We start from the raw sequence: 27,255 nt of genomic DNA, 5'->3' as shown, positions 1-27,255 counted from the left end.
TTCACAGGATCGTGATCCTGTTGTGAGAGTAAGATTGGAAACCGAGTAGGCTGGAAAGATTATTTTACTTTGCAGGGTATCAACTGATACCAAAAGGAAAATAAGAATCTTAAAGAGATCCTTCAAGCATAGTCATATTGAGTAAAAACATATATTATAGCTTTGGACTGTTTAACTGCAGTATTGCACGTCTAAATCTATGAGGTTCAGAAGTACTGAAATTTTAGAGAATGTTAAATGTTTGGTTAGTTCTCTTTCAGTTCACCAGTTTTGAACCTTTGGGGTTTACTTTTTCAAGTTTTTTCTGCAGTCACGGGGTTTATAACTTTTTCTTTAGATAGAGTCAAATGCCCTCAGCTGTTGGTGCTTTAGGTAAAATATAAATCGCACTGAAGCTTACAATTAAATGGTGAAAGTATGTATTAACAGCAATATGAAGAGGACCTTGAAAGAGCTGACAATGCACATTTCCTTCTCAGTTTTAAAGTTATTTGTCCAGATACTGAAACAAATATTTCTTGTCATACCTGAAATGGTCTTTTTGCTCCCTCTGTTTCTTGTATAACGGGGCTTCCCCTTCAGTACAGAACTTGCACCTGATGATGAACCTGATTTGAGTTGGCAGCAGGACTCCCTCTGTAGAACCTTTGTTTCGAAATACTGAGTTCAACTCATGAGTCAATGTTGCATTTACAGAACAGTTAGGCAACTTAGCAGCAAATGCTGGGAACTGCCTAATGTGATTTTTTTAACTGACTTTATACAGGTAGTAATACTTTCAGAAGGTCGATTTTTGTATTGCATTTTTATTGGATTGTGATAAATTTTGAACTGAGCTTTAAAAAAGGGTTATTATATGGAGTTTTATATGGCTTCCTACTTATCAGACTTGTACATGGTGTGGCACTATCAGTGACAAATAAAGCTTTATCCAGCTTTGGCTTGGGAGTGCTGGTTCCTGCTGTTGGTCAGCATTGCACAGCTTGGATGCAGTAGTACAGTTTGCATGGATAGAGGTGTAGATTGGAAAATTTCATAGACTGCTAACGCTTTGGAATACATAACTGCATATGTATGATGGTGTAATTCTGTGAGTAGTTATTGAAATTGCATCACTTTCTAGCTTTGTTGTTTTTGTAATGTCATTGTCTTCCTTTAGGCAGCGTCAAGCATGAGGGCAGTTCTAAAATTTTCAGAGCTGCTTTGTTCTCCTTCTGTGTGTGAATGTGTGTGTCATCTATGCTTGTTCCTGAAAACACGCATTTATGCTGATTTTCACCCCTTTGCGTGTCTCTGTAATTACAGGTCACCTCTTTTACAAATTTGGAATCACAGAATCTGACTGGTACCGAATCAAGCAGAGCATAGACTCCAAATGCCGAACAGCTTGGAGGCGGAAACAGCGAGGGCAGAGTCTTGCTGTGAAAAGCTTTTCCAGGCGAACACCATCATCGTCTTACAGTGGTTCAGGTAAAAAAACCAAACAAACCCCATAAAACCTAACCAAACCCCAATGGAAACTTACCGTAATAGTGTCATTTGTTTTTCAATATACCTGCAAGTTATTTTGGTCTTAATTTATATTTTGATAGGAATGGTTGGACTCAATGATACGGTGGGCCTTTTCCAACCTGATAATTCTATGATTCTATATTTCCAACAGGTCTGTGTATTACCCACAGATACGCATTTTTGTGTAGGAAAGATAAATGGAGAAACATATATTTCTCACAATTGAATTTTTGGTGTGGATTTTATATTAATGCGTGTTTTATCTGAAGTACCATTCGTCATTGGCAGAGGCCTCTCTGTTACAGTGTACATATGTCTATGGTGCTCCTGAAGGAGTGTGTCTGTGTGCTAAATGAAGGCAAGCACTTGTAGTTAAATCATCATGCACCTTCAGTGCAAGCCAACCACCTCCTGGTACGTTCAGGGTCCTTCAGAGCCTCATGGGGCTCATACCAAAGTAGATCCCTGGTAGGATGAGCTTGTAATTGTTTCATCTCCAAACTGCAGTCACGTTTCTGGTTGCAATGCATTCATGATCCTAGAAGAAAGAGAGATACATGCGTTTGTTCACAAAGAGAAGAGGAGGAAAGGAGTCTCTATGAAACAGTAGTAAAATCCACATTTGCCAGAAGTGACAGTGTAATATATTCCAGTGTGTGAGAGAGATTGGCTTTGTTTGTTTGTACATTATCTGAATGCCTGGCTTCACTGAGGTGCTTGAGAACGTTCATCCACATGTGTTAACTGAAAAAATTCAGCATGTGCAGCTGAATTGTATGGGTTTTCAGTTTTTTGAGTAGGAGGTTAAAATGTTTCTGCAACTGATGTTTGTAAGAGGAGTCAAGAGAATAAATCTTTCTCGGTGTGTTCACACCATTTAGTGGGACGTGCTAAGTTTTGTTCCCAGTGTATTTTCCTCTGAAGAAGTTAAATATGTTGTAGGTGATTCTATATTTCCATATAGGTATGCAGGCATGAATAATAATAACAAATGAAAAATACTGACCTAAGAAGTGTTCTCATAGGACATTTCTGGCTCATGCTTTTAATATAAAGCAGTGTTACGGGACATTTGTACATCATATATTAAAAACAGTGTTTTGGAAGTGAGCCCAAAGAGAAGGAAGTAAGTTTATTTGCCTGCATAAAATTTTGGTTGCATGTTAACACTAACCACTGTATCTCATGCAAAGAATGCCAAAATCTGCTTTCAATGGAAAATTTTATGTGCTGGAACTAGGAATCATATCCAAATTCCCAAATTAAAACAACTAATCAACGTAATGATAACCATAAGCCAGATGTGTTGATGAGATTTTTATTTTCAGTCTCCTAGCAATCAGTGTTTTAGACTAAAATTGCAGTAGTAAGTGGATATTATGGGCCTGTGATCATCAGAATGTACTCTTTGACTGTTGTTGAGATTTATTAATAATAAATATTAATCTTTAATCCTCTGGTTTGGAGATGTGAGGAGACCAGTGTAGAGATGTAAAACACAGACTCGGGCTCAGTGGATTCTTGTCTTCAGAAGGCCATAAGAAAATAAGTTTTGGTGAGGTTTTTTTTTGTTGTGGTTAAGTTGAAAACTCATTGTTCCCCCCTGGTTCCACTGATTTGCGCATAAATTGTTCTGTAAGTACAGGGACACCTGAATTAACGCCTGGGATTTCAGCATCGTGCTAGCTGAGCGGGTGGGAGTAGCATGGTACAGACGCTCATGAGCTGGTTCTGCAAGAGCCACCTGGGTGTTCTGGGTTGTGTGCCCAGGGTAGCTCATGTAGCTGGAGTTGTATTGGTGGCCTTTGGTGCATCAGTCTTCAGGATGTTCTCAGGAGTTTTTATGCCACCTGGGTCTCCCACTGTACAGGCCACCTCATCTCCCAGTTCCCTTATATAGCAAGGAGGTGTCTACATGCCCTTATAAAGATGTCTTTGGTCCTGAAGATGATGAAGGTCAGCTGAGGCACCTTGGCATGTCATTGGCAGGACTTGTATAGACTGCAGCCAGAGCAGAGTACTGACAATAGCTTTAACAGCTGCCTTTGGTAACAGTATGTGAAAATGTTCCCATGGACTCAGTCTTTTGTTAATTTTGTTTAAAATATTACTCTCAGAAAGTCATTGGCATCATTTTCTGGGAAGCTTTAAAGATGTTAGATGAATTCACCACTACGTTTGCACCACTATGAAAAGTCTCTTAGAAATACAGACTGCTTTTCAGAATCAGGCGGTCCTTTGAAAAACTAATTTGCATTCCAAACTCAGGTGGGAGTGGTATTTCACTTGAAGAAAGGTGTATGAGGAAAAACAGGAGAGTGGGTTGAGAGGCTGAATGAGTGTATAGGGAAAAGAAAGACAAGGAAATATGCAAGGAAAAAGTGTAGATTCACACAAGTTTGGAAAGGTAACTTTTGCATGATAGGTCTGTAATTCCACCACTCTGTTCAGGTAACTTCCTGAACCGCTCAGGCTTTGCCTTTGTGGTTTGACATCCCTAGAACCCCTCAATGGAATTACAGCATCATAATTCACAGGCATCTGTTCCTTATTATGCACACTCTATGGTGGATATAGCAAAATTCCTGCTGCCAGCTAGCAGGAAAGAGAAGTAATATTTCACAGCTCTGAAGTAAAGGAGGTCTGTATTTCACAGTTATGACAACGTAGCTGTCAAATATGGCTTTTTAAAGTGTTACATATGAACCCAGACGGTTTTTATGGCAGCATTTGTTCCAGGGGGCAACTTAAGGTGAGCCTTGAACGGTCTGGAATTCAGCTACTTGAGAAACTGTCTTTCCCACTATTGTTAGTTACAGCTAATAAGATCAGCTTCTAGATGCTCTCTGTCAGGTCTCCACCCAGCTGTGGTTGCTGCCGTCGGCAGAGGAACGGAGTTTGGTTTCATCAAGTAATACCTTGCTCCATGCCAATTCACAGATAACAGGCATTTGAGTTGTTTCTGTTGAGCAGAATGTAGTAGCTGCATCTTACAAAAAATATAATGGAAAAAAAGGCTCTTACAGGATCATTAGTGGCTACTGTATTGTGCTTACACCGTGAAGGATGCAGGGTTATGCAGTGCAGTTTCTGTATAATATTCTCTTGAGCTGTTCTTAGAAGTGGGTTTGGCTCCAGTAGCTCAGCATAAGACTATATGACTCCTATTCAAAGAAGCTATAATTATTTAGTTTGATCAGGAAATTTAGAGCATGGTTCTGAGAGTAGTCAGGTTAGAAGATGCACTGTTGCTCTCAACAGATGCCTTCAGTAGACGCAAAGTATTGCAGCGTCTGCCATACAGCTAGGGTATTCTGAAAACATCATTAAGAGATTTAAATACTATTTCAGTGTCCTGGGCGTGAATGAATGAGCACCACGTTCCCCTTGTGAACTTTTTACAGAGTTTGTAAGGTTTTTCCACTTCTGAATTTGTGATTGTAGTGTTTCATATTAAAACTGTGACCAAGAGATGCTACAAAAAAAAAATGGCTCAAATCCAAACCTTTGTGTTTGATTGGCTTGAAGTAATATTATTTTTCATCAGTGGTCTCTAGGGGCTGATAACAGCAAGATAGCTTTGTTATGTCATAGTATAATAACACATGTTTCAATCAGCAGAAGTTTATTGGCATTTTATTCAAGTGTTGCAAGGGCGCACTGTTCTCTTTTGTGTTACAGAATATTTTCTTAAATGCTGGTATACTAAAAGTCTAGAAGAACTTAGTATTTTCTGTTTGGCAGTGAAAATTGTTGAACATCTATACATATCATTTAAAACAATATTTTTGTTACTCCTGAAATAGTCTCAAATCAGCACGGTCACCGCCCTGCTGGCCATCCTCCCCTGTGAATTAGGGGACTTGATTTTCCAAAGCTGTTTTTTAGCAGCAATTAATTTGCCTCATATTTTTTAGCAAAATAAATATAGCAGCCTGAAACTCACTTGCCTGTAACCTGATTTTGGTTTCTCTGGCTCCGAGAAATCTTGAGAGTGGCTGAACACAGTAACTGGCTGTTCAGAGAAGCTGCAGAGACATCATCCCTGGAGACAGTCAAAATCTACTTGGGCACAGTCTGAAGGAACCGTTTCTGGTTGCCCATGCTTTGAGGAAGGTCACTGGATTAGATGATCTCCAGAGGTCACTTCCAACCTCATCTGTTCTGTGGTTTTATGATATTTATGAGTTACTGCGCATGTACTAAATTATTCTGAATATTTATATTTAAAGAATATTGCTGTTTTTGAGCTTCATTCTTACGGACTTGTTGGACATGTCAAAACATTTAGACTTTTTCTGCCTGTTGTGCATAAATGTTTATGTAGCACATGGCTTTGATTTGAGTCATGCAGTTCAAAACGATAACAGATTTCTTGTCTGCTCTGTTTGTCGTACAGAAAAATTAGCTATGCAGATACCGTAGAAAAGCAGGAGGCTGAGCACATCGTCCTTACGTAGCCTTAGAAGGTCTTGGTATTGTATTTCTGCAATATTGTTGAAGTGTTAAGAGCTCAAGAGGAACTGGTCTGCAGGCAGAAACATGTCTAAGGAGAAGCTGGTAGGAGATTATGAATGAATATCTCTGTCATCCGTCCCTGAAGATATCAATTGAGATAGATCTACATTTAACTGACCGTGCAGCTTTACAGTAGCCAGAAGATTTATGGGTTGCATAAAGTTGTGGTAGAGACTCTTAGATATATGCAGGAGTTTGTTTTCCCTGTTTTATCTGACTCTTCTGTTTGAAGCTGTTGCCTTTTGTTGGAATTGAGGTATTAATTGCTGTGGTTTGCTCTGCTCTTCTCAGAGCCAACACTTCAGTCCTTAATGTGCATCTTCCTTTTCATTTTTTTCTGACAAAGAGTTGTACACATGGCTTCCGTGATAATTTAGATAGATACTCTTTTTGAAGACGTTAGCAGTCTGTGGAGGGAAGACTGTAGGAAATGAGGTTTTGGGGAGGAGGATTAATTGAAGAGTGCCTTCTCCCTTTCTTTTAATTTCTCTTAAGATTGTTAAAGCTGTTATCACAGTTTTCCATGGTGGAATTTTTAATTAGTTCTATGACTTTGGGATTTATATGTAGATTTGGGCTGAAGTGCTCAGCCTGTGCAGAGATGGCACACATGAAAATGGATGTGCAGCCAAATCTTCAAAGCTGTTCTGCAGAACTGGAGGTATTTAACACTGGATGAGTCAGGCTGAGATAATGGTTTTCTGTGTGCGGTTTTATTTCTATTAATTGTTCAGTAATGGGGGTTTTTCTTGCTTTTTTGTTTTTGAGGACTGCTTTGCTGCATCTGCCCATTAACCTTTCCTTGCTAGGACTGCACGGCAAGGAAGTGAGAAAATAACGTCCTTGTTTGGAAGCAGAAGGGAGAGGCTGGGAGGCCTGTGCACTAGGAAACCAACTTCAAATAACAACATACAACGAGACTAAGCTTGAATCCCCTCTGCTACAGCATCTGTACCCTCCTACGTTTCCTCCCAAAATGAGAAGCCAGATGCTCAACTGATACACATGAAGTATAATGAGAGTAGGAAAGAATTAGAAAATGCCAAAGGTTTTCCCTTTGAAGTGAGGGGGTGTAAAATTGATCTTAGTTGAGACTTAAACTCACATATTCTTGAAACAGTTACAAATTACATATGTCAGACAGATCTGATCTTGCTCGACCATGTCTGAGGAATATTTGCTTTGAGAGATGTGACAGAAGGAACTGCTTCACTGGGGTCATTTTGCTGGCTCTTGAACATGTGGCACAGGAGACAGGCTCGCCCAGGCTAAATTTTCTTTAAGTCATAAGCACATGCAATGAAGAAACAGAAAATGTTAAAAGGTCCAGTTTCAACCTGAGAAGAAGGAAATGTTCAGCAGTTGTGATACAGGGGGGAAAAAGCCCAACTTAATCACGTGCAGAAGGGTCCATGCAGCATCTTCTATTCGACCTGTGGCTCCAAAGCTGGTCTGTGTAGTGGAGGGTACTTTGGCAATGGCAAATGGATAATGTGCTCAGGAGTAGCGCTACATAATCTATTCAGTTCATGTCAAAGTACCCATTTATAAGTAGTACAATGGGAAATATCAAAGCAAGAGTTCAGCTGCAGAGCTTCTCAGTGCCAGGGATTCTCTAGTATATCAAAGTTGTAAATGTGAGGCTAGATGGTTTACATGATAGTGATTTATAACTGTTGACATATCCTCTATTCAAGCTGTGTGCTATTCATGTTTGTGTTTGTTTTTAATGGGCAATGTTTAAAAATGGATAAATATTACTTTTGTCTGGTCACAGATTTAGAGGGGAAAAACAATGCTTACAAAGGATGTTTTGTTTTTAGACACTGTTGAATCCTTTTTCTTCTTTCTTCCTAAAAAGAAAAAAACACCTCAAAAATCCAACAAAAAAAGAAAGAGGACCCAACTGTGGCAGTTGCAGTGGAGCCAAACTGAATCTATTTATAAGTGACCACGCGAGATGTACAGTGTAATTGTGCTCAGTCTGTGCTTCTCATTCCCACCTCTGAAAAAGCATAATAATTTCTAACATCTGTGCAGCAAAAGATGGCTTTTTGACTTCACAGTAAAAAATGCATTTCTATGTATGCATATAATATGTATGTAAATAAGCATTTTTATATGCTGCAGCTCATATGTGTTTGATACTCTTTTATTGCATAACTTTCTTCATCAGAAAATTAATACTCAGTATAAATGCATCTTCATGTTTTGTCACAAGTACAGCATTGCACTTTGTGTATCATTACTTGTCAGCTACAGGAAAAAGACTTCTAGAAGGTTGTTAAATCTGAAAGTGAAACACATCTTAACCTGGCGTGTGTCCCAAGCCCAGTTTTGCTGCTTGTGTATGTGTATTTCCATTTACACTATATATGTTTGAACATATGAAGTTAGGTATGTGTGCATATGAGTGTATACACACATCGAAGTGAAGGATTATGTGTTTTGACACTGTGGTTTGACCAGAAATTGAGTTGTAACTCAACTCAGCTGTTGAATTACATAGCAGGGAACTGGGAAGCATGATAGAAAGACAAGACCACAATGGAATGGAATAGTGGTAAACTATAAGAAGTGAGATGAATAACAACTGGCATTCTTAGCCATTTGGTATCCTAACAAAATGCTATTTGTAAAACAAAAAAACCACAGAAAATTAATTGCATAAAATATTATTAGGACTGAAGCAATGGAAATGAGAGGAAAAAGTGAAACACAAAGAGGCACAGGTAAACAATCTTTCTAGAATATCTGTTACTTTCAGTGACCGTGACAAAGCCACTGGCAATGGAAAGCATGATCTAGTATCAGAATTTGAGTAAAACGTATTTTTATTTGGTTGGTGCTGCAGTTCTCATACTAAATAATGGGCTTTGCCAATGGTGATTTGTTAATCCCATCCGGGATTCTGTACAGCAAAATTGCATTGTACAGGACTATGTGCAAGAAATTATAAATTTTCTGGAGTTATCTCCCGGTCCATGGAAGGTATTAATGATGTATAGCCAGGAGACAGCAAAAGCAGGAACTTGCTACATTTAAGTGTTCTGGTTGTAGTTAGGTATTTGCAGATTGTTTGCATAATTAGAGCTGTCTAGCTGCTTTGTTAAGCAGCTAAACTTTTCAACAAATTAGTAAATACTAGCTTAGTGGTTTTGAGCTAGTTTCAAGTTCCCATGTTTAGACTGAAAACTCAAAATTATCTTCTTCCACAAACATTTGTAGACAGGATGAAAAAGCCAAATGAATGATTTTATTAGAGAACATTTCCATTAAAATATGTGTGAGCGGATAAAGCTCATTCTTGCAAAATTCTCTTTTCAGTATAAATATTAAGAGTATTAAGTAGTGGTATTAAAATTGTATGAAACATGGCTTCCTGTTTTGTTGGTTCAAAAGAACCACCATCGTTTTAAAAATCAAAATATATCCACCATCGCTGATCTCTGAGCAGGGTGAGGCCCATCCAGTGCTTATTGAAACAATACATAAAATCTTGTAAGGAAATGATCTACAGTGGAAGTGCACTGCTCCTTAAATACTTTCATTATAGTTTCTAGTCCATGGACAGCTTGAAAGCCCCATAGTATTGAATGTTAATACACGTTACATGTTCATGTGTTTTGCGTTACCTTGTACCATGAAAGTCATTGTCAGAGCAATAAATGATTTAGAAAAATTGGAAAACAGTTAAGGCTTCAGAGGTTTCATTCAATGTATTTTTGTGGAATAGCAAAAGAAAAAATATTCAATGTTTTTACAGGAATACTGTGTGTAAAAAGTACTCCTTCAGATACACGATTCTGAGAGCGCTTTGTGAGAGTCCAGTTATCCAGAATGTCTCAAGTGAAAAGGAAGAAATCTAGGACTGGTGCTGGATCTTAGTAGGATACCAGGACATGAGGGTTTTTCCTTGCAGTGCTTACTTGAACTTGTCACATGTGCTGCAAAAGCGGCATTGGTCAATAGCCTTAGGTTTTGGTTCCTGATTCTTAAAAGGACGTATGGTATCTAGTGAAATATTCACCTGCTAGTGCTGTCTTAATCTGCAGGAAAGCCCATATGTACCATTAGTCTCTGGTCCATTGGATTCCACTTCACGCTTTCAGTACAGAATTACTGACATTGTCAGTCTTTCAGTATCACTTGCACCAAAAAAAAGTCATATATTTTTTAAAAAAAAGTATTTGAGTGGTTTTATGCTAAAAAAATTAATAATTTTGGCTTTTACCCTCCTTTTGCCTCTTACATTTATAAGAATCCTTTCCCTGCAGCTAGAAAGCCTAGAAGTGAATCAATGATAGGTGTATTGCTACTGCAAGTTGCTCTCCTCTTGCAGTCATGTGATGGCTTTTCTGGTGGCTGTCAGTGTTACCCGAAGATAACAGCCAGGTGTCTTCCATTTTTTAGAGGCATCCTTGGATGGCCTTACTTTGCAGTGTAAGGTTGTGATTAAATTCATCAAAGTCAAGAAATCAACCTGCCATTTTGAGGCTAACAAAAAATTGTTCCAGGCTTATGTGTGTCAATGGATCTTGAAAAACAACCGAGAGATGTCCTTAATTTATAAGGACAATTTACAGGATGGGTTTTCAGATGCACCCTCGCAGGGGTGGTGGCAGTAAGAATTCTCAGCTACAAAGAGTTGAACTGCTTAGGAAATGTACCTGGGTTTGCTGTGGTGTGACTTTTACAGCTGTGCAATCTTTAATGTGGATTCAAAAGTTGCATTTTAAAAGTGTGCTGGTCAGGGACAGAATGGCCTTTGGAACTCTTCTGGAACTTGTAGCAAGTCTACAGATGAGTCATAAGAACGTTGATGTGTAAATGATCTGCATCTACTTACTGACTGCATTTGTTTCCCACAGTTTTTAGGTATGCATTGTTGTGTGGCCACTGGCATGAGATATGCACGTATAATAAAGGTGGAATTTTGTCTCTCTTTCAGAGGGTTCGCAGAGTTCAGTTTCAGCTTCTAATGAGATCCAGCAGAACCACCAGCCCCAGGCACTACACTATGCACTAGCCAACGCTCAGCAGGTTCAGATCCACCAAATAGGAGAAGATGGACAAGTCCAAGTAGTATGTACTCAACTTTTTCTAAATTACTCAATTTAAACAATTGAGATGATTGCAAACTTTGCTTCAGTTGAAAGTATTTTTTTTCTTTATAAAAAAATGACCTGTCATCACTTATTCAGCGTGATCTTCAGAAAATAAACATTGAAGGCTTCTGAAAAAAATCTAGAGGTATTTGGCAAAAATCCGCAGGCAGGATTTTCTCACATAATTGTTGCAAATCAATGCATGTTCATTCCTGTGTATAGAATTCACTAGTATCTACCTGGCTGTTTGCGTGTGCTTGCTATAATAGCGATATTGGACCTACTAAGCACATGATTTATACTTCAGAAGTAGTTCTAGCTATCGTTTTCAAAACAAGAATACATTTATTTATTTTCATTAGAAAAAGCCACCATTCTCAGGCATTTTTTAACATCTGTTAGCGGAGTACTTAACATGTGCATTCATTTAGATGCGTGTATATAAGTAAAAGTTATAAATATTGACATTTTTTAAGCCTGAGGCTCCTACTATAACTCAGGCCATGATTATTTTTATATATGATTTTAGTGTACTCTGACAAAAGCTAACTTTGGCTTTAGTTCCTTGCCACAGATAGACTACAAGGATTGTTTTAAATTCAAATTTAAAAAAACAAAGTAGAAAAAAAGCCTGAAATAATGGATTGTGTGGCATTTCTGACATGTGGCACTTAAAAATGGCAAATTATATCTGCACACAAATTTTGTGGTAGAAACCTGAGAATCTAATATGTGAAATCTGTCTGTCATTAGTTTTCAAACACATCGGGCTTTGCAGTTTACAGTGTTTATGCATGGTTTTATAACATAGAGATTTATAACACAGCGATGGCGTTAGTGTTTTGAAGGTGCCTAGAAGTCTGAGTAGGGGACAGTGCTCAGCTGGGCCAGGCAGTATTGAAGCACGGAGCAGAAATAAATGTACACAGGCACGTCTGTACCCGTTCTGCATGATAATCACTGTACTCCCCTTTCTTTAGAAAACAGGCTGAAGAAACATATGGAAATGGGCAAACAAACAAGAATTCGTGAGAGATGTTAGTTAATATAGATTGTAGTACCCAGTGTCAGGCTGTTGGAAAGGTTTTAGTCAATGCCATTACAAAGAAGAATCTGAGGTAGGGTAATGAGGCCTCTTTAGTAGAACTTTATAGTACACTCTCCCCAGGTAAGAGAGGCAATTGTGCTCAATTGAATAATTCACACATAAAGAAAAAACTCTTTAAGCACAGGGATACTCAAGTCTGGGCGTTGAAAAGTGCAGGTAGCATGGAAGTGAAGTTGCTCAGAAAATAATGAAGAAAAAAGGGCCATGATGCTTTTTGGGATGTTATCAGAAATGTCTGTAAGAAGTGCTGAAGGTTTACTGGAGGAGCAGTAGAAGAATCGGAGAAATGTGTCATGGAACATGGGTGAACATTTCAACATGTGCGGCACAGTGTTGAAAGCAATGGACAGAGCTGTAAGCTTTGCTTAAAAGGAGGACTTGAATATCAGCCAGAATACTTTTTTAAGGAGTGTGTGGAAGTGGAAGGGGTTTGACATGGAAGTGATTGAGAAGAACTCCAGACAGCAACCATAAGGGTTGTGGAGAGGAAACTGCAGTGGAGAGCAGTTTTTTTCTAAAGTGGAAAAGGTTTCCTGTAAAGTAAGACAAAAGAAAGAGCTGGAGTGTGGATGTAAAGGATGCTAGGAGCCAGTAGCTGAGAGAGTCAGATAGGATAGGAAGGTCCAGGCTGCCCCTTTCGTTTTCGCAAACCTATCCTGCTGTGTACCTGGATACCATATGACTTCAATGACTAATTATGGAGAGTGATTGCTTAAAGGAACTAGATCTGAAGTACTTTGTATTACTGTTCTCAGACTTGGAAGAGGAATAAAGAGAAGTTCAATAAATTAACTTGCAAATGTTTTATTATCAACTTCTGTCAGTTGAGGCCATCCTCAGTGAAATAATGCTTTTGCTGCAGGAACTGGGTACAAAGGTTCCATTTCCATTTCACTTTTGCTGTAACTGCACAGTATTATCATGTGAATATCTTTGTGTTTTGGTTTCCCTACATATTCTAAAGAGCACATCTTCTTAGCTGCAGTATAGATCTTTCTATGAGATTTAATTGATGACTGAAAAGTATCTTTTAATTCTTGAAAGACAAAGTAGAATGGAAAATTATATTAAATACATAGATATAATAGACAAACCAGTTATGTTTATAGGTGTAAGTGATGAAAGTTTGCCTGATATTTAGCCCTGTCAAATATCCTTTAAATTGATTGTGGAACCTGAGAAAAATGCACGATGATCCACAAATTCTGTCTAGGTTGAAACAGATGAAAATGGTATTGCTTTTTCAGTTCTAGAGAATGATAGATATAGATCAGGCTGAAAGTCATTATTAAGGTAGTCGTTATTTATACTATATATGTTTAAGAAGATCAGTATCAAATTAAATTTGTGAACAGCCCAGCGATGTATCTGCAAAAGATGCGTAAGCAGTTCTTTTTTGGGATTCTGTGTGATACAAAGGTGCATAGAAGTCACCTTCTCCCCCCTCCCTTTAGTCAGAAAGGATTGCTTATATTTAAAAATACCATAAACAGATCTTTTAAATGCACCATGCTATTTCCTGGGAGCCCTGAGAGCTTCATGTTAAGGAGGGAAAGTGATTCTAATCTCAACACAGACTGGGCTGTGCTCTAATTTTATATACAGTCCTTATTGTCAGTGATAGTTTCACTATGTTTCTTTTCCCTATAAATGGACAGTTTCCTTCTAAAGGAAATGAAACTGTTTGAAATAGAGGGATCTGTGTTTCTTTGAAAACCACATGCAATTGTTCTTGTGTTATAAAATAAGAAGAGCCTTTGACAGAATTCCAAATGATTATCTTTAATCTCTGTCTCATGAAGGCATATTAAAATGAACACAAAGCCTTATAAACCCCCAAGTAGGTTATTTATCCAGTCTCCCTTCAGGTAAATCACAGTATCAAAGACTTTGCTGGGCTAGTCAGGATGCACAAGGAATTCCGTCCACTCTTATCCATGTTTTGATCAAATGGTAGACTTGATACCATTCTGAAGTGGTGGGTATGGTCAGCCATATGAAATATTAATGTTATTAAAATGGTTAGGGAAGATTTTCCACTAACATAAACCAGTGTAACTGCATTAAAGTTAATGACTTCATGCCAATTTATTGCAGCTAGAGAGATAGTCTTTAGTGTGGTACTGTACTTCACCATAACTATGTGAATGTACAAGAATGTATGGATACTTACAGATACCGTTTAAAACCTCACTCTTGGCAAGTAGTTAGTCTTGGTGCTTTTGTTCTAAAAACTGAATTTCCAAGGTCTTTACATGGGTTTAATGTTCCAGGCGCAATGCTGTTCTACCAAAGCAAGTTCATCCCCTGCTTTGTGTATCAGTCAAAAATGCAGGTACTTTGTCTGTAGAGAAATGCACTGCATAAATGTTATTTATTATTATGCCTATTTTATTTCCTTTTGTGTGACAATGAACCATTCTTTCTTCAGAGCCACTCTCTTTATACTTTGCATAAAAAAATGGGGAAATATGGCTGCAATTTATTTTGTTAAAGGTATCTTTAATGTTTTTCATTGAATAAGCATTTTGCTTTTGTATGTTAAGCTGTATTGAATCCAAGGTAATAGCTTCTTCCTCTAGTTATGATTTCCTTCTGATGCTCCTTCGTGTTTTCTTTTGTTGCGGATCCCACAGGGCCATCTCCACATAGCCCAGGTTCCTCAAGGCGAGCAAGTCCAAATCACGCAGGACTCTGAGGTGAGCCAGAAGTTTGACTGCTTGTGGAGCAGATTGTTGGCCAGAACTTGTGGCCCTGATTCTAGAACTGTATCTCTGAAACCTGCTACAATACACTACAGAGGCCAGTATAGGTAGACTTGAGAGCCTGTGGTGGAGCCAGGATGGGCTTTAAGGCAGTAAATGCAATATGCTGTTTCTGTGTCTGTGTTCTATCTTGTTTTCTTTGCCTTGACCAGCCAAGACAGCTCTGTGTGCGTGTTACACTGATGATTGTTGTCTATGGCTGAGGGGCTGTGTTGGAAATTTAGTACTTGGAGTATTATAAGAAGCCAGCTTAGGTTCTTGAACTGCCATTGAGAAATTAAATTATTTTAGTTAGAGTTATGAACTAAATGTCTCAGTGTCTTTAATTGTGAGAACTGTTGGACAGAAATTCGAGAAACCTTCAGATGCTGTCTGTTAAAGATACATTGCAAGCTGAAGTGAACTTACCTTCGTTACTGAGCAAGCAATCTGGCACTGCAGTATATACACTTCATAAGTTTTTCCATAAAAATAGTACAGTAGAGTGGAACTAGATCAATCCAGTACTGAACCCTCCTGTTTTGCCTTTTTTTTGCCCCTGCACTCAGGCAAAACAGCTTTTAAAGTCAGCTGAAGTTACCTGAATGAGAGTGCTTTAGTTATTTAAGAACGTGTAGAGACTACTGAGGCTGCTGTTAGTCTCTTGTGTGCTTAGTTTGTTTACATGAAGAAGCAATAGCAAAATAAGGTTAAACATAAATGCAGACTACAGTTTTGATCTGTATGATTTCCTTGTAGAGTTCTTTTACTCAGTGTTAAGCATATCTGCTTGTAGGTTAGTTTAATCATTTTCCAAAGTACCCTAAATCACATGTCATAAAGCCACTTTTAGCGTGGAGGAATACTGTTAACTCAGGGAGCTATTGTAGAATAAATATTATCATAAGTATTATCGTAAATATTATAGTCAAAGGCAGTCCCCTTTGAAAAGCTTGTCAGACCTAGAGAGAAATAAGAAAAGATCAAAATGTTCTGGGTCTAGCACAATGCATAGGGTGCTGCAATAAAGCTGGAACAGTTCTTGGGTAAAGAGCCACTGAAAAAAATACGATTCAGCAGATGCTGGGTATAACTGATCCTGAGGTTCAGGCACAGCCTGGTGTCCACTGGCTTCATCTGAAGTTCCTGTATGTAAGACTTTTCAGAACTGTGTTTGCCCCTTACAGAGGAAAACATCTGGTTTTAAATTTATTACAATGTACGCAGTTTCAAATAAGAGGAAGTGCTGCCAGCAAGAGAAAATGCAGAAAACATGCAAATCAAAGAATTGGTATTTTTTTCTCAAAGAAGTGTGCTATTTCACTGCAGGTCCCTGTGGCTGGGAAGCTGTTTGTTCTGAATCTAGTGTACGTTTTTGAAAAGACATCTCTCGGCAATTCATAAAAGCCTCATTTTGTAAAGATGCTGCTTTCCTTTTAGACTTCAAAGCTACAGTTTCCTTTAATATACTTTACAGCGTGGACAATTTTTTGTAATAAATGTAATTCCTGTCATAGCACTATGTTAGTCTTGAATATTGAATTTTGATAAAATAAAAAATTCTATTAGCACAGGCTAACAGAAACAACAAACAGTAAATACTACTCCATACATGTAGAAGTGTTTTACTGCTAATCTGAGTTTATTAAGGGTTTAACTCAAATTCGTGGTTTTATGTAAGTAAGGAAACCCAAAAATCTTACCTCAAAAACCATACAAACAAACTTTGCATAAAAATACTGTAGATTATACAGTAACTTTCAAAAAGCAAAACATAGTGGTGCTGAAAAACCTTCCCTTTCAGCCTGCTTATCCTCTGCAGTTAAAGTTCTGACCATTGAATTGTGGCTGGATTGCCAAAATAACCCTCAGCAGAATTTTCTAAATTAATAGATTTCCTTGATATTGAATTGTTTAATAATGAGATGAGAAACAGGCCTTTTCCAGGACAAAGCAACTTCTTAAATTCCAAAGTTGTGTTTATTGTCAATGCTCTTATTTTACAGGGAAACCTGCAGATACATCAAGTTCACGTGGGTCAAGATGGGCAGGTAGGAATAGAACTGAGTTATAAGCAGCATTTTGCTTTCATATTTAAAATTAATGTTGCGGTTAGAATGGTCTCACATTATTAGTGGCTGTTTTATAGGGCAAAATCTGTTCTGGCTGTTCTGTTTAAATAAACAACTTGGAAAATGATAAAAGTAAGCTAAGTATTTATCTGTGGACTCAAAGTGTTTGACCAAGCTTCTTTCATTACTCCTGCAAGATACTTTATCCTTGTGTTTCAGACCTTCTTGTCTTTGGCCTCTTCACTCTGACATTTACTCACTGGATTGATAATATTGTGTACAGTGTGTTCTTTTCTCTGTTATCAACTGTCGCTATGGCCAGATGTGGGCTGCAGTCTATGCAAACCTAAGAACATTTATTGCTGAGGTTTAAGCAGCTATTTTTTCATTATATGTCTGTCGTGGGAGAAACAGATCTTTCACATCTGCTTTTGTTCTTTTTGATAAGATGGCTTTATTAGGTACTTATGCATGCATGAGGTAAGAAAAAGAAGCTTTTACTTTGAGTGATGAGACAATAAGTGAGTAAATTAACAGAATTTCCGTGTCAGGTGTCAGCAAAATCACAAATAATTGATCTCTAACAAACTTTACTAAATGTTGACCTTTATTAAAATATCTGTAGCACAAAAATATCCCTGAAAGAAGCTTTGCAGCCAGGCCACTTGACTAAATGTGGTACGAATATTTTTTGTTCCTGTTGAATGTTAATAAGTTGAGACATATGGCTAGAACTTGAATGCTTCCCTGAATTGAAAAGGCTTGGATCATGAAGGGTCTTGAACAAAAAGGCCTTGAGAGGCTACTAGGACTCTGAACTTTTGACCACGTTCAGTATATGTATTTAGCAAATAAGAATGAAAAAACCACTTTAAGTGTTCTTTACTGAGACTTTATTCAGAAGTACTTCCACAGAAATGAGACTAGGAAAGGTGATTTTCTGGAGACATCTTAGAAGTTTTTTTCTTTGCTGTCCAAACTACATCATCTTTAAAGACTAAGGTTGGGCAGTGTTACATCTCTTCAAGAGTAGCATGTAGATTAAGTTGCATTTTTAATATGCATAGCCTAGTAGCATTATTTTCCTATACCTTTTCATAACATATATTCCAAAAATTGCATCTCTTTTTCTTAAATAGAACCCAAGAACATAGTTTAAATTGCTGTGAGTTCGTGCTGCTTTTAAGGGAAATGCCTGGATGACTGTATTTTGCTGAAACCCCCTATGTTAGGCAGGGGAAGGTGAGTCCTTTTATCCAACTTTAGCATTCAGTTGGGTCTTGTCCTAGAATAGTCATGAAACAGAAAACTGTGAAGTCTAGAGCAGTAAAAAACTTCCAGTCTCTGGATGCCCACAAGGAATCTTGCTGATTGTTCCATTAGTTCATGCGGAATGAGTCTATGCTGGAGGAAAGGTGTTCTAAAAGTATATGTAACTGTGCATATACATCTGTCTGTGCATATGTATGGATATTGGGTAGATGTTTGGTGAGGTGTGTGAGAGCGCACACAAGAGAGGGGAGAAAAGAATGATTTAATTGACTTTTTGTTGAAATCAACATCAGCTTATCTACATAAAGGCAGCATCACATTTGGGACAGTCTTCGTTCAGTTTTAGGCAGCTGTGGCTGAACATGTGTATGCAGGAAATCAGTTTTATGCATCCAGTTTTTGCTTTTATAATGAGCTGTACTCCGGGCCCTGCTTTTAAACTTTCCTTGGAAAAAAAAGTGAAATGCTGGCGGTTTTAATTTGCTGCTTAACTATTTTCCAGTGGACCAAAAAAATAAGAGCAAGCAAATATTTAGGGGATTTTTATCTCCATTCTGCATTAGAAGTTGAAGCCTTGATCAGCAGTTTAAGCCATGTGGGCTTGTTTTGCACTGGATGAGTAGAGCTCACATGATTCCTTGCAAAAATTCTCTGCGTGTGTGTTATGCGAGGGGGTAAAGGGGAGGCCTGTGGCTCTACTGCCTTCTGCTCATCAGCTGATCTGTGTTAAGTGATCATTTTTTGAGCTATTAGCTCATAAAAACAGTGGAGGAAAATGAGTTAAGCTGAACTGTGTTTGTGGTTTAAGAATGGAAGTTAAAACCAATACATTTTCCTTGGCACCTGTAGTGGGATAAGAGCACAAAAACCTGTCATACGATATGGTTCGGTGGTAACGTAGGTTATAACAGTACAGTAGCTTGCAATCATCTGTACATGACCTGTGATCAAAGAGAGTTCTGTAGTTGTCCCACTTGCCCATTACTTTTCAGGAAAGCAGCTTTTTCTTCTATGTTTTGAACTTCAATGCACTCTGCCAAGGGACACTGAAGAATATTGATGATAAGGAAAGTGAATAACATAGCACTTCTGAGACATTAGTTATTGAATACTTTTAGCCGACTAATACATACTTAGTAATGGTATTAGGCCTTAGCTTGACTGCTAAATATTCCCTTTGAAAATTCACCTCGTGCTGCTGTTTTCCATATGTTATTGTACGCTTTCCAGATGTTAGGTGTTCTCTCTCCTCAGATGAGGTTTAGCGCTGCCACCTGATGCAGGCTTTCCTTCAGAATCACAAATGAAAGGCTTACAAGAAGCTGGGACTGCAAAGCATGGAGTTATTAATTTCATATTAATTAAAGCAAAAAATGGTGTAAGTCTTCTGTGAATTTTTATCAGTAAAATTTCCAGGGTGATCGATAGGGTTTAAGCCATGTAATACAAGCGATAAATAAGAGCTTACCTGCATGACGCTGCCTGTTGTTGATTTTAACCCCTCCTTCCCTACCCCCCTCTTGAATTGCCTGTCCTGATTGTAGCACTGAACTCAGATCTTGTTTTTCTGGCATCATTGTTCATGGAATGAATGAAATCATGCTAAAAAGAATGCTTTCTACCTACAGATGTGTTCTATTAGCTGAAAGCTTCACATTTTGGTGCATGTTTAATAAAAATACCAAACTGCAAAAATAATTAGACTTAATATTAACAAACACTTGAAGTCTTGAGCCAGTGGGAATTTTTTTAGCCTTTACATTTTATACTTCTGAATTACCACATAGTTTTTAAACTGTCTCTTTCTTTACTCTGATTACCTGCCCTCCTTTCTTCCTTTGAACTTCAATGCTCTGCATCCCTGGATGTTCAGCGTGTGTCCTGCACAGGACATGCTGACACAGTGCCACAGTGTTCAGAAATATATACGGGGTGTAAAGAGGTAGAATGGGACAGTTCAGTAGTTTGACATTCCTTAATTCTGCATTTTAGAAATTCCATTTCATACATCCTCACAGCCAATGTTTCTCCAATTTAGAAATTAATTAAAATGACACCAGGCAAATGGTCTTCAACTAATAGCCTTAGTTCTTAAATTAAAAAGTTAATGCACTCTCAAATCTAAAATACGATCATATGTATTCCCGGACAGCTGACAATTTGTTCTGCTAAATGAACAAAAATTGGATAAAAGTTAGCAGCATTTAGTTCACTGACTATCGGTAGGTAAGTCAGAAGAAGCAGGAGAATCCAGGATAAAGATTGTCTATGACAGATTTGGCAGAAAAAACCTAGCCAGTGTGAATTGCTTTTGTAATATTGGGCTTCTTACTGTATGCGCATGAAATGAATGCACAAATTTGCTTCTGCTGCATTGCATTTTTTGAGAAACTTGGCATCTTATATAGTTGTAGACACTGCGTCTTCCAGATAAGCCTGTAATCGAAGTGGTGCAGTGAGACCCATACATAACTGTTGAGTTACATATACATAGAGAGCGAGGGGATCTCATTAATAACACATATTTCTGCTGTTCAATGAAGTATTTGTATGGAGAAGTGATTGCATTATCTTTTCCTGAACTTTTACTCTGACCTTGCTGTGGGCTTTATGGCAGCTCTGAGGTCCTGGAGAGTTCAGATACAAGGCTGGGGAGGTAGCACGCCGAGTAAGCTTTAGAAGAGCAACCTCATGTGTGTAATAATCATATGAGAGTATAGGGATCCGTGATCAGAAAAGAAGATTCTTGGAAAATTGCTGTAGTGATGGAGAAAATAAAGCAGAGTTCAGTGCTGCAAAGTAGCAGCTTGCTGCTGTTGGACCTGAAGGGTTAGAATATAGATGTATATGAGAAACGGATCGGTGCGAGTTTGTCTTTAATGCCCTCAGGAGGAGCATGAATCTGATGTCTCACTCAAGTCTGTTCAATACAGATGGTACATCCTGTAAGACTGGGGTAATGTAATAAGAAAGAGATATGACCTCATCACCTGTGTTTGAAACATCTGTCCTGTTTCTGTACTCTGCTGCAGTCTGAAGTGAAGGGCAGGCTGTTTAATCTTAGAGGAATGGAAAAGGAGGAGAAAAAGTTGCAAATGTTCAGTGGAGGGGCATGGAGGGGGGAGCTATTCTAGTAATTCCATGTAATATCCAGTAAATCTTACTTGTGACTGGATCAAACTGAAACGAAAATAGGTTTGTTTGTGAACGACGTTATTTACAAGCCTGTGGAACAGTCTTAAACCAACTCTTCTAACAGCTGGGTTTTGTGCCTCTATTTCCCTCCCTGATCATTACTGAAATACTCACACCTTGCTTCTCAGTGAGGGTACTACATTTTTTTTTTTATGGTCCAATTTAATTCATAACTCAAACATGTTTTTCAGTTATAGAAGTAAAAATGTGTTGACAGATTAACTTAGCTTCTGCTCACTTATATGTATTTTGCAGATTTCATTTTTATTGTGAAAGAGACTGCTTAATATATTTTCTAAATATGCATTTAAACTGCCTTGACTAAGCCTTTGAAATAGGCACTGCAGGTTCTATCAATACTCGCAACTTTAATAATAATAGCAGTAATAATAGTAATAATGATAAATCCAAAACAGAGGAAAGAACTATCTTACACAGGTCTTAAATTTCATATAACACATCTAATTAAAAAGTTCCAGAATTCTAGACACTAGACTTCTTTATTCAAGTTCCACAGTCAAGAATGAATGCGAGTTCTTTTGCTGCCCCTAACTTCTAAGCAGTAGAGGGCAGTAGTATTAAGATGATTGTCAGTTACTTTCTCTGTGAAAGCTTGAAGAAATGAGGAAATTTGAAGTGCAAGAAATGTGTTGCTCCGACATCAACCTTTTAAACTGTCATAGCGTGGGGACAGAGGCACATTCACAGCGTGAGTCTTTCTGCATGCATTGCTGCCATAGGGTCTGTGTGTGCACGCGTGTGTGCTTGTGTGCAGCCGAAAGCAAGGAAGACGACCTTAACTTCTGCACCAGCTGCTGTAGTAGATTGAAAAGATTTCTTTACTTGTTTCAGCACATCTGCTTTGAATAATATGCATGGAGAAACAAACAGGATTGTTAGAGGAAAAACAACAAAATTAAAACCCCAATATAGTACAGCTGGAACTTACAAACGCTTGCATGGTTTGGAAAAAAAAAAAATTATTTTTAGGTGATCCTTCTTCAGGACTCGGTTATACTAAAGTCTTGCAGGTCTCTATTTGCTCTATTTAGGAGCAAAAATAAAGAGAATAGTTTTGAAACAAAGTGTGCTTTATGTACATTTTGCATAGAAGCAGAATGTATTCATGGCTAAAGTAAGATTGGTTAAAATACTGAAATATGAGCATTTTAATGATGAGATTTTTCTTTTTGTTGGTTTTTTTTTGTTTTGTTTTGTTTTGCATGACAGTATTCCTTTGTGCACATGCACTTATTGATGCTGCATTCCATAGAGCAGGTGCTCTGCACTTTGACAGTTCCTCAAAGTAGATCATCAAACCTCCTCACTATACTTTTTAGTTTGGAAAACTTAGTTTGCTAGAGAAAGGAGTATTTTATCAAATCAAAGTTGAGAAATTTAATTTTAAAGTAGCTATGTGTATGAAAACTTCCAAATGTGTATGGATTTAAAAAAAAAAAGAAAAACCAAAAACCTGGGGAAACCTCATACTACTTAGGTCATCAGGAGATAAAATAGCTCTAGGAAAATTAATATTATAAGAAAAATCAGTAACTTTAGTTACTCATGCTTAACACCACAAATAAAGTAGCTGTAAATAAGCTGTGTTAGGTGTAGTTTAACTCCTGAATTTAAAATGCGCTTGTAGAAGATTTGCACCTTCTTTGTAATTGTAAAGCAGAGCACAGTGCTGTCCAGTGTGATTGTGACTGCTCTCCAGAGGTCCTTGCTGTCATCACTCTGTAGAAGATTGCTGAAACAAAACTATGCAAATTGTTTACTCCTGGTTATTATATTAGACGATAGAATAACAGAATTCTGCCCCAGTGTGAGGAGACCGTATTTGGGGAGAATGCAGTCTCCTTCACTGGGGGTCAACACCACACAGCCAAAAACCACGGAGGGGAACTGCTATGTAAGAGATGTCAATGGGGAAGTACATTTTGCATTCTATTAGTTACAGAATGCAAAACTAATTCTGATATTTAACTGACAACGCCATGTTTTTTTACTACATAACATTTATCCACTTTCAGGGAAAACGATAAGTGACTTAGAAGCTCATTGAAAGTCAGCAGGCTGTGCTCTGTAAATGAGTTAATGTTTTTGAGAAACACCTGCCTTGCAAATCCAGAGATTCTATATCATTTCATTAAGACTTGAATTCTAATGTAGTTACAGTGAGAGAATCATTTCTTTCCATGTCTGTGCCGCTGACCTGGGGGACCATTCTGCCTTTCAGCTGTCTGGGAGAGTCTGAAAGTGAATGCACTTTTTTATAACAATGAGAGTATGTACTGGTTCTGTGTGTCCAGTTGTAGTTCTGTCCCTGTTAACTATGCAGAATTTCAGAAATGAGGTTTTAGATGACTGAGGTCACTAATCTGTATAGAAAGCTGTATTGGATACATCCAGGATATTAGTATAGCACATTTGAGAGAATGTGAGAAAGCTTGCAGTTACCTTTCAAGTCAACTGTTGAGGAATCTTTTTCTTCATCTACTATATATCATTAATTACCATATATGATAGCTATGCAGTGTCTTGTTTTTTTCTTTTTTGTCGTTTCTGATTTGGGACCCAGCCTACCTTTGTAAGCTTAAAAAGAAAAAAAAATATATCTCTGTTGAAGGCAAAGCAAAGTTTCCAGCAGTAAAAACTCATATTAATGGCATTTTTTTGTCACTTCAGCTTTTGGCAAAGTGCAGCAGTATAGAAACGGCTTCCTGTTAATAACACAGGATTCAAATTTGACCCTGCATTCATGCTTCACTTTGGTGACGCAGGTAAAGATTTGTTTTGGGAGCAAACAGTAAGTTCCAGCAGATACTTGGCTGTAAGCACATAATATATGATGTCTGTGTTTAAAACACAGTGTTTTTCCTAGCACTTCTCAAGGTTTAGACATTATGTCACACAACTATTTTTGTCTTCTGTTCAGAAGTTCCAGTTCCCAATACTTTGTCTCTATCTGTGACCTGCAAGGCCTTGCACTGTTACCTTTGTCACATCACAAACTGGCTTGTTTTTCTTTGGCTTTCTGATCGAAAGTAGTGAAACATACAGAAACAGGTTAAAATCTTACATTACTTTTTTCCAGGTTATTTGTTTCCATTTGTAAAAACGTTCTGACTGATGGAAGGAATTAATCAAGATGATTTGTTAATCTCTCATAGATACTTTCTTTGATACAGTCCCTGAGCAACAGAGTCGAGAGAGTGATCTGTGGTGGTTATAAAGCAAGGCTGTTTAATGAAGGTTTTGGAAAAGGATAATATTTTCTGTCATCCTTTTTATTTTTCTCCTAAGAGGGTGGGTTGTTCCATTAAAATTCCATTCAAGCGGACTGGAGCATTTATAATGCTCCAAAGAATATGTTCTCTATTTTGGAGCATATTATGTTCTTTATTCACCCAAATCTTGTTTTAATATTGCTGTAAACTTAATAAGAAGAGATGAGATATGAAGTGATAATCTTTTAAATATAAGGAAAATAATTTTCTCCACCTTCATAGAAGGCATAGGTCTAAGCTGTCTCTTATTAGAGATTTTGGTAATAAAAATCTCTGCTTGTAGAATAGCAGTCTCACAAAGCTATCTTGCTCTGCTAATCTGGAGAAATCATTTCTTTTTTGTTTTGTTTGTTTTTTTAGTGCTCTTCATTTATGATTTTTCTCATCATGTGATATGAAGCGTCTTTATGCTGCAGATTTGCCCTTATCCCATCACTGATCCATTTGGTATGCTCTAACAGTTCCACGCTCTGTTATTTCGAGTATTAGGATGCCTCTAGCATCATGTGTGTTCAGAAATCACCGTCCCACATTCCAAATTCCAGCTCAGGAAGGATTTGGGGAATGGTTGGTACAATTGGACTGTCAATGCCCATGATGGGTTGTTACTGGATACATTATAATGCTGTATCCTTGACTGGATACCAACTGCTTGCTTGCTGCTAGCAGGCTCAGGTGCTTGCTGAGCTGTTCAGTGTGGAGAGATCCTGTTTCATCCTCATGAAATGCCAACTAAGTGTGTGCGAGTGTTGTCAGGTTACTAAATGGCAAGTATAGTGTTCAGGCCATTAGCAGAATTAATCTTCCCGCTATGTTAAGCGCAACAGTAAATGTTGATTACTTAAATCTGTTTCCAGATTCCCGCATTCTCTGCCTAGGTTAAACGATCAGTGGGGTTTTGTGGTACATCACAGTGGCAGTCCTGACTTTGGCAATCTTTGACTAATTTAAGGATGTGGAGGTGAGGAACGGCTTCCCTCTTTTGTGTCCTCTCCGTTAAAGCAATTGCTTTTTGCCAGCTTTGGTCGCAAAGCAAATCCTTTTTAAAAATTAAACCATGGTGGCTCAATTGCAAATGAAGAGTGAGCTGATCTTTTTAGAAGGAAACGTGCGTGGTTTATACAGAGATTTCAGCATTTTGACAGGATCAGGTTAAACATAGCAAGATTTGACCAGCTGATTGACTTTTTTGTCTGTCATTCCTGTATTTAATTCCTTCCATAGTTCAAATATATTTTTAGTCCTATTTTCCAGGATCCTTAAAATACTTCAACCAATCTGAGCAAACATCTAATAAATCAGAGAAAGGTGATCAAAGAGCATAATTGTGTGATTTGTATGCTGACTTGGAAAAACCTATAGGATACCGTGTAGTTCAGTGTATTTTTTAATAGTTAAAATGTGTTTCTATTTCAAGCACATACATTAAAAAACCTACAAGATGACCACTTTGTTGCTTATTTTAGACATTGAAATCCCACATCAACACTACAGTTTTCTGTTCTGATCTCAGATGCTATTTTAATTAGCTGAGATATAGCCACTTTATTCACAGTACATCTCTGTATTCTGTGAGTAACATTTGGAAAGTATGTTTGGAAAACCATCTGCTTTAGCTTGTCCTAGCCATTCCTTTAATGTTTTGTGATCGAAATTCTTCTTTGTGGAAGTACTTTAAATTATAAACTTGCTTCATTTTATTTGATCCAGTCTGCTGGGATTAATTGTTGTATACTGGCTCCATCAATTATTCAGCTATCAGTTCCTGACTGATCTGGATGCGAAAAGCAGCACTGCTTTACACGCAGATATTCTTTTTCTTTGATGGAAACTCTGGGCTTCAACCAGGACTGAGCTATGAATGAATCTGTTTTATAAATTGCTTAATTTTTATACAACTATTTTTATTCCTGAAGTATGTCATTCCATGCTTCTGGAATGTTGCTAAATATTTGTGTTAAAAAGCAGGAATGTTCCAGAGTTCACCAGGAGGAAATGTTAGAATTAGGTTATTTATCATGTTAGTGTGATTTTTCCATTTAACTGTTTTGTTAGAGGTGGCTTGTAATGACGCTGAAAATGAGATGTCTCACTGTGGTGACACGCAAGTAAAACTGTCCTTAAATCCGGCCCATCTTACATTTAGTATGCGTATGTTTTCCAAGACTCACTCTGATTTGCTTCTGAGTTGGTACTACAGTGTTGACTCTAAAACCAAACCTGGTGGAGATGCAAAGGGTCCAGAAGTTGCTGTAATGCATCAAATTCAGTCAGAGGCAAAATGTCAGTGGTGCCAGTCAGTAAGCAGATATCATAGTTAGCAATGAAAAAATACTGATCAGCATTTCTAAATTACAGAAATGTGACGTGAGATTTTGGGGTTTTGAGGTTTTCTTTACGGAGAAGATGGTATTACAGCATTTCTTATAAATA

General features: G+C 37.8%; 1 protein-coding gene across 3 annotated transcripts in view; it reads left to right on the top strand.

Moving 5' to 3' along the window:
• BANP (BTG3 associated nuclear protein) overlaps nt 1-27,255 on the top strand; it is a 138,060-nt gene that overhangs the window by 58,218 nt on the left and 52,587 nt on the right. For 2 of the 3 annotated variants that reach the window (XM_069868286.1, XM_069868288.1), the window contains 4 exons: nt 1,306-1,470; nt 10,982-11,115; nt 14,874-14,945; nt 16,997-17,041. In XM_069868286.1, the coding sequence (XP_069724387.1) occupies nt 1,306-1,470; nt 10,982-11,115; nt 14,874-14,945; nt 16,997-17,041 (416 nt within the window). The remainder of the gene's footprint in view (nt 1-1,305; nt 1,471-10,981; nt 11,116-14,873; nt 14,946-16,996; nt 17,042-27,255) is intronic. The other variant, XM_069868287.1, reaches the window with a different exon arrangement.

The sequence above is a fragment of the Phaenicophaeus curvirostris genome, chromosome 14 (assembly GCF_032191515.1).
Source record: "Phaenicophaeus curvirostris isolate KB17595 chromosome 14, BPBGC_Pcur_1.0, whole genome shotgun sequence".
Taxonomy (NCBI): domain Eukaryota; kingdom Metazoa; phylum Chordata; class Aves; order Cuculiformes; family Cuculidae; genus Phaenicophaeus; species Phaenicophaeus curvirostris.
The sequence above is the reverse complement of the archived record's forward strand: the minus strand, read 5'-3'. Positions and strand labels throughout refer to the sequence as shown.